Source organism: Podarcis vaucheri, assembly GCF_965113315.1.
Source record: "Podarcis vaucheri genome assembly, chromosome: 1".
Taxonomy (NCBI): Eukaryota; Metazoa; Chordata; class Lepidosauria; order Squamata; family Lacertidae; genus Podarcis; species Podarcis vaucheri.
This window is the reverse complement of record NC_138759.1, coordinates 22,840,383-22,854,196: the sequence shown is the minus strand read 5'-3', so window position 1 is coordinate 22,854,196 and position 13,814 is coordinate 22,840,383. Positions and strand designations below refer to the sequence as shown.

The 13,814-nt window shown below is 42.5% G+C and overlaps 1 protein-coding gene across 3 annotated transcripts in view; it reads right to left on the bottom strand.

Moving 5' to 3' along the window:
- Window positions 1–13,814, bottom strand: part of PRIMA1 (proline rich membrane anchor 1) — a 58,266-nt gene that overhangs the window by 14,976 nt on the left and 29,476 nt on the right. For all 3 annotated transcript variants that reach the window (XM_082234269.1, XM_082234268.1, XM_082234270.1), the window contains exon 4: window positions 437–566. In XM_082234269.1, the coding sequence (XP_082090395.1) occupies window positions 437–566 (130 nt within the window). The remainder of the gene's footprint in view (window positions 1–436; window positions 567–13,814) is intronic.

Genomic DNA, 13,814 nt, shown 5'->3' with positions numbered 1-13,814 from the left:
TAGAGCTGCAGTGATTTTGCAACAGCAGGGGCTTCTGGACCAAGTCCAGGGATAGCTTCAAAGAGAGCAATCATCTTAAGGTTACCAAAGCATGAATAATTATGGCCAGACTACCACTGTCCAAAAACAGCTGTAATTGGTGTACCAGCCATAGCTGGTAAAACACACCCCCCGCCACTGAGGCTACCTGGACCTCCAATGACAAAGATGGATTCAGAAGCTTCCCCAAACTAACAACCTGTTATTTCAGAGTGAGTGCAACTCCACCCAGAACAGGCAACTGCTCAGTCTCCCATGTTCAGTACTTGTTGACTTGTCGTCTGAACATTCCCAGGCTAGTAACTCCTTGAGTTTCCTTATCACTGCTCTTCTTTTGTAAGTTATAAGGTAGCACATCCACAAAGCATCTGATCTTGCAATACACTTACAGTCTTACCTTTTTATGGCTTTGTAGCAAATGATGAAAACTAGAAAGAGGAACACTAGTGTGGTACAGCATGCTGCAATAATTATAACTGGGCCTGGCCACCACGTCTCTCGAGTAGGGCAACTTGGAACGGTAGGAGCTGGAAAAGATAATGTGGAAAAGACACACATTCAGTTGAGTCCTATCAAAAAGACCTTAATGCTCTAGGAAGCTCCACTGGCCCAGAGTTTACTCCCGGGGACATGACCAAGGAATTTAGTTTACAACCCAAAGCACCTTTTCCCTACTCTATTACCTAGAGTGTGTTGTGGTTTCCTTCTGAATACCACAATACAGCAGCAGACAACAGATCTTTCTGCTACATCAGCTCACTGAAGCTTCCTTGTAACAACTGTTGGTCCGCACAATTCAGTGATGTCTACATGGATAGGCAGCTGACCTTCAAGGATTTAGGTGTGAATCTTTGCCAGTCCTACTTGGAGATGCTAGGGACTGAACTCCAGGTCTTCCTCTTGCAAAAAGTCTTCTTCCACCCTATCTGGAGATGCTAAGGATTGGACCTTCCATAAATGAAGGGAGTCTTCTGTATGTAAAGTATCTTTCCCAGCTCTATCCAAAGATGCTGGGACCTTTCAGATGCAAAACAGATTCTCTACCACTGAGTTACACTTCATCCCCTAACTCTTAGACCACTGAGACAGGGGTCAGAAATGGTTCAACAAGGTTGGCCGCCATCATTTATTGGTAGCTGCCCATCAGATGCAGCATTAGGTTGGCTGAGATTGCCATAATGACACGTCCAGTTATAAACCCTATTAAGGAAGTTTTATCAAGCACAAATGGTACAGTCGTACTACTTTACCACACTGGCTATTCTGGAGTAGTTTGATTCCTCCATATTCCAAGAAGACATAAAACATTGACCACAGCAGCCCAGCTGGGAATAGCGTAAGGCCTTTCAACCTCCCACAATTGTGACCAGACAAAGATGGCTATTCATTTCTCAGAAAATAAAAGCTATTCACTGAGCTCTTGCCAAAGATTTGCGTACTGTGAAAGAATCAAAGCAGCCCCCAATGTTTCATAGTAGTACCACTCTGCGTGAAAACTCATATAATTCCTTTTCAGTGTGGGTTTAAAGCTTAAGGCAATGGAGACTTCATGTTTTATCAGAGCATCTCAGGCTTGTATTATTCACATCGTTTATATCCCACCCTTTCTCCAAGGAACTTAGGGCAATGTACTTCCCAAATAACCTCTCAACATTCCCACAACTCTGTGAGACGTCTAGCTAGTCCAAAGTCAGCCAGTGATCTTCAAAGGGAAACCTAGATTTGATCCCCCATTTTCCGTGGTCCAGGGCTCTGTCTGCCAACCCATCCTAGCAGATTTGTGACCTTGCGCAAAACTGCAAGCACCCCCACAACAAAGCCACATCATTTGTTTATTTCACAAAATTTGCAATAAAACCTCAATACGGTTTACAGAAAAAATAAAACTGCCAAAATATCAGTAAAAAACAGCCCTGAACAAAAAACAGCTCCAGAGAACAATGCAGGTTCATAATGTGGCTGATAATGATGGCATCAGCATCAAAGGACAAAGAGCAAACTTTCCCCCGTTTGTCTCCATAGTCATTTTAGATCTTAGAGCTCAAGAGAAGACCATGGTGTAAAGAGGGTGGTGGCCAATGGAAATTTGTTTGGGAGGATGTTGAAAGCACTGAACACCAGGACACACAAGATCCCTTCTTGGGTCAGTCCAAAGGCCCAGAAGCTTCAGAGCTTCTTGTATGTTTGTGGGCTGACCCTCATGCCTTCCTCTGGTGCTAATATGCCAAGGAACTGGCATATGGCTTTGTGCTCTTAAATAATGAATCTGCACATGTGCTAGTTGGAAACACTGGAGGCTCAAGACTTTTTGTTGGCTAAGGAAGAGCAGTACTTAAACTCCTTCCCCAAGCCTGGGTGCATAGGGTTGCATTCAACTAACTTTTAATCTGATCAGACCTACTGAAATGGATGGGCATGGCTAACTTAGGTCCATGAATTTCAGTGTTTCTACTCTGAGTAAAAGATAGCTGAGTACAACCCATGGTGTGTAAAGTGGGAAGAACACATCCATTACCAATTCTGACCTGTGATTGTCACATGCAGTACTGTTTCCCTTCTCCTTCTGGCAAAATGTATGGCTGGTATCCATTGAACAAGAATTTATGTTTGTAAAATAGCATCTCCCCACCCCACCCCCAACCCCAATGCCTGCCCTGAACTTGCTCTGGGGGATTTAGAAGAAGGGGAGCAGTGGGATTGTACCCAACTAAGTCCTACTCAGAACTGAAATTAACAAACCTAAGCTAAACATGCTCATTGTCTTCAGTGGGTCTATTATGAAAAGGACCAGCAATGCATGCAACCCTATGCTACAGGTTTTGCTGTCTGCTGTTATGGATTTCTAAGTAAACTATATTATTTCATGCCATTTGCTTCAAGGCAAAGGAAATCCAATGCATATTGGTGTGGGTGCGTGTCATCAATTAGATATAATTTGTGCACTGACAGCAGTGAATACCAATAGTATTTGCTGGATTGATTTTTTACTCCAGATTTGGGAAAAATGAACAACACTGGAAATTTCCACTCCAGTTTCTCCTGAAATTCTCCAACATAACTATTAGTACAGTGGTGCCACTGGTTAAGAACTTAATTCGTTCTGGAGGTCCATTCTTAACCTGAAACTGTTCTTAACCTGAAGCACCACTTTAGCTAATGGGGCCTCCCGCTCCCGCCGCACGATTTCTGTTCTCATCCTGAGGTAAAGTTCTTAACCCGAGGTACTATTTCTGAGTTAGCAGTGTCTGTAACCTGAAGCGTCTGTAACCCGAGGTACCACTGTGCCCAAGTTATTTGGCCACTTGAGACAAAAAAGGATTTCTTTTCTTGAGATTTTATTAGTATTTTTATTTCTTCTACTACTACTATAATTTTATGTATATGTGCTGAATTCCAAAGCAGGCTTCTGAAAGTGGCTTACAATGTTATTTATCAGCAGTTTTCAAAGTAAGTTAAAAATACAAGGCCCCACCTAAATGTTTACAGTCTAAGAAAAAAGTTGAAGTGCTCCAACACTCACTCAGTGTTTGAAGAAAATATATATATATGTTTCAGATCTGGGCTTTCAAAATTTATACGTCTTATAAATATTCATGAATGCACTTCAGTGATTCTTTGGCATATCCAGAATGTCACCATATCAGCTTCGCTTCACAGTTCCTGACCCCCAGAAATGCATCTGGCAACGCTTGATCAACCACGAGCAACATGGAAAATTGCATCAAATCTTGGAGCAAGAGGAGATTCTGATAACAGCATGTGGTTATTAGACAGACGCGTCAGAATCTGAAATCCTTCACAGGCCACTGGACTAAAGATATGACTTGCAAAAGCTGAAATTGGACAGAATGGTTTAATTCTCTGCTGAATGGTAGGCAACCAGGGTTGGGAACAGCCAACTCGTTTTGTAGGAGTGACAGTGTAGCGAATGTTGTATGTTTGGTATACTGCCTAAAAGAGAAAAAGCGAGCCAAGAAGAAATTTTCGTATTTGTAACTGTTAAGTACTGTTTTATGCTCTCTAGTTAGAGAAGCCTCTTTCAGGGTGATAGCAATCTTTCTGAAACACTGCAGAACCACCCAAGGCTCAAACTCCCTCAATTAAGTTTACTTCTCGCTACATCTAAAACCTGCTTTTTCAGTCCTAAATAAAATCCAGATGAAGTATGAAAGCTGTAATGAAGAGGAATGAATGTGGTAAATGATATTCCTTCTCATTCATTTTCATGAAATTCCTAGTGGAGTGTGCAGAACAAGAACTCTATTATTACAAAATTATTAAAATTTTGGGGTTTTCTGAAAGCAGTTTACGTGCTTCTTCTTCAAACATAGGTTTACCAAGCCAAATGTTCTCCAATCACAAAAATAAAGGCATATTTGAATTCCTCACACACATATTTTTCAAACCCCTCACTGAAGAAATTTGCAAAAATTAAGTCCCACCCCCTAGAATGACCCACCCTGCTAACACAGGCGTAAAAGCACACAGTATGCACACAAAAAGTCCAGGGATCTTCCTGTGGCATCACCAGGCAGGACTGGGGAGAACTCATGCCTAAAAACCCCAGGGACCCATTGCTCAGTCAGAGTAGATAAAACATTGGAATCCCTCTTCTGGGAAAAGTCAGATTCTGTTCCTTAATTTTATTGTTATAATTATGTGATTCTCAGGTGAATGGCGGTAGGCAGGCAGAAGCCACTTTTTAAGCCAAATATATAGAAGAGGTGGAATACAGTGGTACCTCTAGTTAAGAACTTAATTCGTTCTGGAGGTCTGTTCTTAACCTGAAACTGTTCTTAACCTGAGGTACCACTTTAGCTAATGGGGCCTCCCGCTGCCACTGTGCTGCCGCTGCACATTTCTATTCTCATCCTGAAGCAAAGTTCTTAACCCGAGGTACTACTTCCGGGTTAGCGGAGTCTGTAACCTGAAGCGTTTGTAACCTGAGGTACCACTCTACTGAACTTAATCTGAGAACTTTTCAGATACTATTTATTGAACAAAGGCACTGGAGTACTTTGTTCATACATTCAGTGGTAATACCCCGATCATACCTGAGCAGCAAGAGAGATGGAGGGAGGCTAAGAAGGCCGCTGTTTTCACTTCAGTTAGTTGCCCCCCACCCCTGCCAGGCCATCTGTCAGCAGCTGCCCTATGGGAGAGAATCCATGGGGAGTCCTTATGGGGATTGAACCTGCAATCTTGGCATTAATAGCACCACACTCTAACCAACTGAACTATGCAGCTAAAGGTGTGGACAGTGGGGAAAATCCACACTAAAATGCTCTTCACTAGAACCGTTTTTCAAATAATAGTGATCGCAAACTGATGTGAAAATGTGGAGAACAGACTGTAAGACTGGAAAAATGTGAAACCAAAACTGATATATTTGCCCATCCCTACTTCTAAATAAATATGCCTAGGTGTGTGCTGTAGATAGCCACATATTAGTATTATTACTGTGCACAGATATATGGATGGAGAAAACCGAAGGCTACACCAGCATGAAGCTGGAAAGCTGCAAATCGTGTTAAGTACGAATCAATACAGAGTATTATCCTATAGAAACCATGGGTACCATTCACTCCATTGTACCGAAAGGAACAAACCAGGAAGGCATTAAACTGTACGTTCTGTCACATAACCATGTTGTTAATTCTGGCACCTCAGCTCCCAGATGTGTAGAGAGATACAGTTCTACAGTGCTGCTACAAATCTGCAGTCATTTAAAAAACAACAACAGTGTAGCGGTTTTTATTTCCCTTGGTTCTGTTTTTTGCTTTTTTGTTTTTGTCAGCAGAAGCCCCCACGGCAAGATCTAAAAATAAACATAATGAATGATACATGGGAGTTGCGCTCACCATTTTAAAAGGATAAATGTTTTGCTTGCAAAAGGTGCCAGACTGACTGCCTTGGAAAAAAAGAGCCATGCCGTTTTGCAGGAGAGAAACTGCCTGGGAAGCAGGGGGCAGGGAGCTCTGTTATCAAAGCCACTATGGATAAGTCAATCACAAGTGACTTGTGAGTCACAAGTCACACATCTTCTACAGCAGAATAAAATTAGGCTGCTGGTCCTGGCCTTGTGCCAGTCACTCGTGAACCCTCTCTAAATTCCGGTGGTGTCACAGAATGTTCTTCATCATTCTAATTTCTAGAGGAAAAGGCTCAGTTCAGAGGAAATTGACCAAGTAGGACGTTCCACCCCTCAGAAGCGTATCCAAAATTTTTGGGTTGCCCTCAGTATGTTTCCAACTGGTATGGCTGCCACTCTCATCAGAAGCTCTGTTCTCTCTGAAATAAAGACACAACTGAGGTGCTCAATGCAATAGCTTCTAAGCACCCTCTCCTACTTGACAGAGCCCTAACCTGCTTTTGTTTTTTTAAAGAATGAGGCAGTCTAGGAGACAAAATTAAAACTCAAGGGGTGGTAGTTTTAAAAATTAATCCGCCCTAACAAATATATGAGTTCATTATTTGGCCTATAATGTGGTGGTTATTAGAGCAAAGTAGCCATATTTTCCCTCCACCACTGTGGATGCTTTCAGACAGCGCTTTGTTCCATTCGCACAATGTTTTGCTGCCTGTTAACTTTTGTGTTTTTTTCAATCTTTTATGTGACATTTTTGGAAATCTAGTGGAATCAACTGGAAGCTTAGCATTCATTTCCCTGTTAATTGCTTCCCTTCAACAACAACAACAAAATCTGTTTGCAATCCTGTTGACCTGGAAAATCGTGAGAGATAGGCACAGTTATTTCCCTGCCATTTTCATGGATCACGCCATGTGACAAACTTTGGGATGGTATTCCAGCATTTCCCGCCATTTTCATGAGGGATCAGAAGCGCGCATTCACATAAAGGGTGGCAACATGTTGTCCAATGATGTTCGCTATTCATAGCTGTCAGCTTTCCCTTTTCTTGAGAGGAATCCTATCTGGAATAAGGGAATTCCCCTTTAAAAAAGGGAAACGTTGACAGCTATGCCGCTATTGTGTTGAACCCTACTGGTGTGAATGAAATTTAGCAGAACATGCCCACCAGTATACGAATCAGAAAGCCACAGTTCCGTAGTGCAACAGGTAACACAGTGTAAAAGGAACATTCAAAACCCGGACTAATGTTCTAGCATTATAACCAGGAAAACTAGAATAACAACCCACACATCTGAATGTACCTTGTATCTTCATGGTGCCAACCTGAATGAAACACTTGGGGGGGGGAGGTAAACCCCACCCTGCATAATGAGTCACAAGCTGTGCACTGAAAGCCACCTCAAAAACTGCAGGTGGGAGGTGGGATACAAATATTTTGAACAAAACAAATATTCCATTTGAATATTCCACAAAATAAAACGATCCCACAGTACAGTAAACGAAACAGCTTTCTTCAAAAGTACTTTCAGTCATGTTCGACTATAAAGTACTCTCCTCACATTCTAAACGGGGGTTGTCTCTACACTAATTATTTAGAAATTTGCAGAACGATATTGAGGTTGACAAGCTGAAGACAATGAACAGGCTTCATATTACTGAACATGCTGAGGCAAGCTCATTTGGCCCAGTTTACGAGCTGGATGATAGAAGCTGTCATCTTTTTATTTGCAGCCTTTGGGAAGCAGTTATCTGCTCTGGTCCACAATATGGTAAATGCCTATGTCAGCCTTTCCCAAACTGGCGCCATGCTCACTTGGGCGGACTGCAGCCCAAAGCAGGAATTGCCAATTTAAGTGAGGGGCCATGGGCACATCTGTGAACAAGAGGATGTGTTGTGGACAGGGATCCGTTACAACACAGTACTTCTTTCAAGCAAAATTGGTAAGGGGAGAGGACTCAGGGAAGGCCTCTGTAGGCTTCTGTTGATGACTCCTCGGCCACAACTTCTGGTGGGCACCAGCTTGGGAAAGGCTGGCCTAAGTTTCAAAGCTACAAATCCCAGGGAGTGGTTTAACCATCAATTCCTCTCCCCAGGCAACCCTGAGAATTGTAGCTGTATGTGTGGGAAAGGGGCTTCCTAACAACTCTGAGCACTCTTAGCTACATTTTCCTGGATTCTCTGGTAGAAAATGTGACTGTTTAACACGGTACGGCGCTGCTTTAAATGTATAGTGTGAATGTATAGCCTTACCAAATGTCTCTAGTGTCCTGTGCCGTACGCAATACACAGAATGCTCCGTATTTTCCAAAGACTAATAGGGAAGCAGGCACAGTGCCAATTTCCCTCAAATAAACTCTTGCTTTCCACTTTCTTAAAAAGTGGTTTCATCCAAGGTCAAAATGGAATGTACTACAGCAAGGCCCCTGGGGCTACAGAAACAAGAATGCAAGAAATGATTTCTTTCCTCAGCTGTGTCAGGCCCTGAACCAGAAGTTCTAATAGCTCTTTTATTTACAGTCATGACCGTTCTGTTCTCTGAACACTGGAAAGTTCAGGGAGAACTCTGCAAGGTCAGGTTTATTTGGAGGATGGCACCTCGAAGCACCGTCTGTGTGAAAATAGCGGCTTGCATAAATTTACAAATGGCAAGTGAATTAAAGGGATCCAGCTGCAAACCTAAAGGGTACTAGCCTTAAAGCAAGATCAGCCCAGGCATGGACTCGGTGTATAAGGTCCAAGATGCAATTCTCAGCAACTCCAGCTAAAGGATCTCAGGGAAAGGGCCTAACTAGGAAGACCTGGTGCTTAAATGTGTCTTTGCATTAAATGTGAGTGTTCTTTAAGACAGCCGTTGTCGGCAGTGAGGGATTTCCTCCCAATAGAAAAAGAAGCAATTTTCATTGGGACTGCAGCAGGGGAGGAAAGGGTTAACACAAACACATCCAGCCTGCTAAGTTCCCAATAATTTTCAGTAACCACCCGCATCCTGGAGGGTTGCTTTTTGCATTTTTTAATAAAGTAAATTTCGAGTGCAAAAACGCATTTTAATGTCAAATGTAATTTAGCCTTGAATCCTTGCAGAGGCACTGCCAAAGTTAGATCATACCAGACTACATGTGCCAATGGTTCAAATCAGTGGGAGCTTCTGTATTTCTTCACTCCCTTGCAAGAACGGAATAATAGCCTTCCCAGAAACATTCACCAGGTGCCCGTCTACTCCCTCATCTTCTGAATACTTTTTTTTTTAAAAAAAAATGATTTTATTTTCTCATGCTTTCAAACAAGCATTAATAGAATCTCTGGTTCTATTTTGATGCTGCAGCTCATTCTGTTTATTGTAGTTTGCATTTTAGGGCTGACTGCTTTCAGAATCTTGGTTCTTAAGTTATGTGTCTTTTATTATAAACTTGCAATGTAAGCAGACCTTACAAAGTGAAAAGGCAGGATGGATGTAGCTTAAGTTAACTCACTGGAAAACAGCAGAACTTTTGGCACTGAATTCTCAGTCCAGTGAGTTATGACCAATAGCCAGCGCAGAAAATTGGACTTACCAACTTAAAATTAGCTACCGTTTGGTTTGTATATAGGGTGGTAAAATTTTATCTTGTATGCAAATCAGGATACATGCAGCAATGTTTTTCAAAGCCTTTCCTCAGATTATAAAAAAGAGACCAAGCACAAACTGTAATATTATGAAAAAGTATACAGAAGATCTCAAATGGACCCTACATAAACGCTTACTTGCAAACTATCTTCTGTTAGTCATTACAAGACGTAACCATCTTTTTCTGATGCTGCATTTTGGAATTATTATTATTCATTTTTAATTGCTGTCTTGCAGAAATTTTAATCCTCAGATGTTTTGCCTGTGAATTTATATTTTTTGTTTCTGTTGTCATTGTTACTACACTTACACCATGTCTTTCCTCCAATGAGTTCAAGGTAAGGTATATGCTTTTCCCACTCCTTGTTTAATTGTCACAACAACCCTGTGAAGTAGGTTAGTCTGAGACACAGTGACCGGCCCTAAGTCATGTAGTGAGTTTCATGGCTGTATGGGGATTGGGACTCTTGCTTTCTGATATCTGAAGTATTCTAATTCCACCTCTTTTCTGCATGGTGAATTTTAAGACAATATAATGCCTTTCAACATAAAAAAAAGCAACAGCAGCTTGAAACCATAATGACTCTCTGCAATGAGCTTGTGCAGGCAATCAGGACAATGGCTTGGATCTTGTTTCTAACAGGTTGGGGCTTGTGCCAATTAAGATACATTTATTGAATTGTCAGAACGAAGCACAGCTCTGTTCCCGCCACTGCCAGGGGAGCCTAGAGATTACTTTGGATGAAAATCAGCAGCATCTGACTCATCAATAACATTCTCTGAAGCATCTGAGTCTTCAGTCTGTAGAGCAAAGGGCATGGACAAATGGGCTAACATTTGGGGTTTTCTTTTTATTGAAACGTTTTTACCCAAATGGAACAATATTGCTAAAAGAGAGAGTGACTCACAGCAAAACCAGAGGGATTTCAACTAGCTATTTAACAGAGATCAAATGAGAAAGGAATACACAGCCCATAGTTAAAACTATGGAATTTGGGACTGCAAGATGTGGAGATGGCCACTGGCTTAAAGGATAATAGGAGCATGGTGTAGTGTTGATAAGAGTTGTGGACTAGGATCAAGGAGATTCAAATCTCCCACTCAGTCACTCGCTGACCTTGAGCCATGGGCCAGTCACTCCCTCTGAGCCCAGCATACCTCACATGTGAGGATCAAATGAAGGGAGAGAAGGAAGAACCATAGATGTTTTCTTGAGCTCATTTCATTGGAGATGGAAGGATATGGACACACACACACACACACACACACACACAGTGAATAAAAATGTGATTAGATAAATTCACCAAGGATATGACTATCAATGGCTACTAATAATGATTGGCTCTGAATACCAGTCATTGGGGAACAGCAAGAGAGGCTATTGCACTAATATCCAGCTTCCAGGTCTCTCATGGGTATCTGATCAGCCAAGATGCTCAACAAAAAAGACCTTTGGTCTCATCCTGAAGAGCTCTCATGCTAAAGTCTAATGAAGAAACATTAAAAATCTAATTCACTTGTTCCCCTGACCATACAGAGAGGCATGCAGAGAGGCATTGTACTCCCTAGTCCCTTCCCTGACCTCCATCCACCCAACAACACAAGTTCTCTGCATGTACATCTGGAGGTCCACACTTTGAAACCCTACAGAAGCAGAAGGTGAGGAAGGGGAAGTGACCTTCAAAAATGTATTTGTGGGCAGCTGCAGTGGCAGCAGCTCACTGGGGCTGAATCTACATATACACATATATTTTTAAAAATGCTACGAAAGTGCTTTTTAAAAACGTTTCAGAATATATTTGGAACTTGCCATTAGCTCACCAGCACCATCTAGTATCACATTTCTATAATGCACTTAAAACGCACTTAAAACATTATATTTGCAGCTGTATAGCTGAGTCCTAAGTGGAGTGGAGTTGCTATGCTGGTTTCCCAGCAGGTGGGTCACTGCTGCTTATGGGAGGGAGAGGAGGGAGGGAGCTCACCACAGTGGAAATACTTGCATCCTCCCTGTCATTCATGGTAAGCAACAAAGACTCACTCGCTGGGATACTTGCATAGTGGCTCTGCCCCATCCAACGAGCTGTTTCTGGGCAGTTGAGATCTCTTCCCCTGAAGAATTTACCTTTGGTAAGAAAGAGTAATGGACTGCAAGAAGATCAAACCTATCCATTTTTAAGGAAATAAGCCCCGAGTGCTCACTGGAAGGACAGATCCTGAAGCTGAGGCTCCAATACTTTGGCCACCTCATGAGAAGAGAAGACTCCCTGGAAAAGACCCTGATGTTGGGAAAGATGGAGGGCACAAGGAGAAGGGGACGACAGAGGACAAGATGGTTGGATAGTGTTCTTGAAGCTACCAGCATGAGTTTGACCCAACTGCGGGAGGCAGTGGAAGACAGGAGTGCCTGACGTGCTCTGGTCCATGGGGTCACGAAGAGTCAGACACGACTAAACGACAACAACAAGAAAGAGCACAGCTGCTCCCATAGCTGAGGACTGTGGATTAGACAAAGAGCAACACACACACTCTCTCATCTTTCAGAGCTGCAGCCCAACAGCCCTCTTGTTGCTACATATCATTACCGTAAGTCAATTTATTTGCATACCACATTTCCCACAAATATATCTGTGCTCAAAGTGCTTCACATGAAACACAGAGGCATTATTCAACTCACTCATCCTGTCAGTGCAAGGATTTCCACTTGTGCAATGGAACTCCCCACCACGTGTCTTCCCCAATTCTGCTACAGAGGCTTGGGGGGGGCGTAGGCAGAGATTTAGGGGGTGCATGGGGAGAGGAGGAGTCAAATTCCAATGCACAAGCAGAAATCCTTGCTCTGATGGAACAAGTTAGTTGGATACTGTCCCATCTAAATATAAAAGCATAATGAAAAGTTTAGTATCACTACAACACAGCCCTAAAATAATAATAATCAACAGCTATATGAAGAATTAACAGACAACAAAATTTAAATGAGCATAAAGATCACCAACAGGTCAAGAAAAAATGCCCAAAGCTTCACATGTAAAAGTAGCCCCAAAGTTGATAAGGTTATTATCTAGCAACCCAGTCCCTGATCTTTTAGGCCTCAACCCAAAAGGCTTTGAGATAACCGTGCCGATTAAGTTTCCGTTCATGACAACTGCACAAACATTCCAAGTTCCACCAAACTGAACTGTACACTTTGTGCTGGAATACTTGCCAAGTAGTTACTTGGAAAGGTTTTTCCCCCCATCTCTTTTATGTTGGCATGGGTACAAGTACAAATCAGTAACAAATTGGGGCCATTATCGTGGCTGAGATTGAAGATCTTGAGTTCCAGAGATAATAATAATAATAATCATTAAAAAAAAGATTTGAGGGAGACCTTAGCTCAGTATGAGAGCTCATGTTTTGCACGCAGAAGGTCCCAAGTACAATCTCTGGCATTTCTAGTGGTTTTTTTTTCATTAAAAAACAAACAAAAGGAAAAAAGAGGATCACATCTCTACATGAGAACCTGGAGAGTCACTTCTAGAGGCAGAGCTTGAACTATGTGGCTCATGCAATGTGATCATGCACCACCACATCAGTTGCCTGCAGAGCCAACCAGCTCCTTCTGCTCAAAAGCCAGCCAGCAGTTCATGGCTAGTTAAAGTAACTTTAACTAGGTTTATAATATGCACCACTGTTACTGTGTATACATCACCGTTAAAGCCCTAAATGGCCTCAGCCCTATGTACCTGAAGGAGCGTCTCCACCCCCATCGTTCAGCCCGGACACGGAGGTCCACCTCCGAGGGCCTTCTGGTGGTTACAGTGAGGTTACAGGGAACCAGGCAGAGGGCCTTCTGGGTAGTGGCGCCCGCCCTGTGGAACGCCCTCCCATCAGATGTCAAGGAGATAAATAACTATACAGCTTTTAGAAGACACCAGAAGGCAACACTGTATAAGAAAGTTTTTAATGTTTGATGTTTTATTATGCTTTTGTTATAAAGAGTGGCTGGAGCAACACAGCCAGATGGGCAGAGTACTACTACTACTACAAATAATAATAATTGCTTTTTTCAGGGGAAACTCATAGGAACTCGGTTCCAGCACCTCTCAGGGGTTACGGAACTTCTCAGGTGGGTGCCACTGCCATTCTAAGAGAAAGAGGGCATTCATCATGGGCGTAGCCAGGATTTTTGTTGGGGGGGCAGACTTTTGTTGGGGGGCAAGCCTCAGATTTGTATTGATCTCTATTTATTTCGATAAATTTAGGGTGGTAGCTGCCCCCTGCCCCCCCGGCTACACCGATGGTGTTCATGTTGAGTT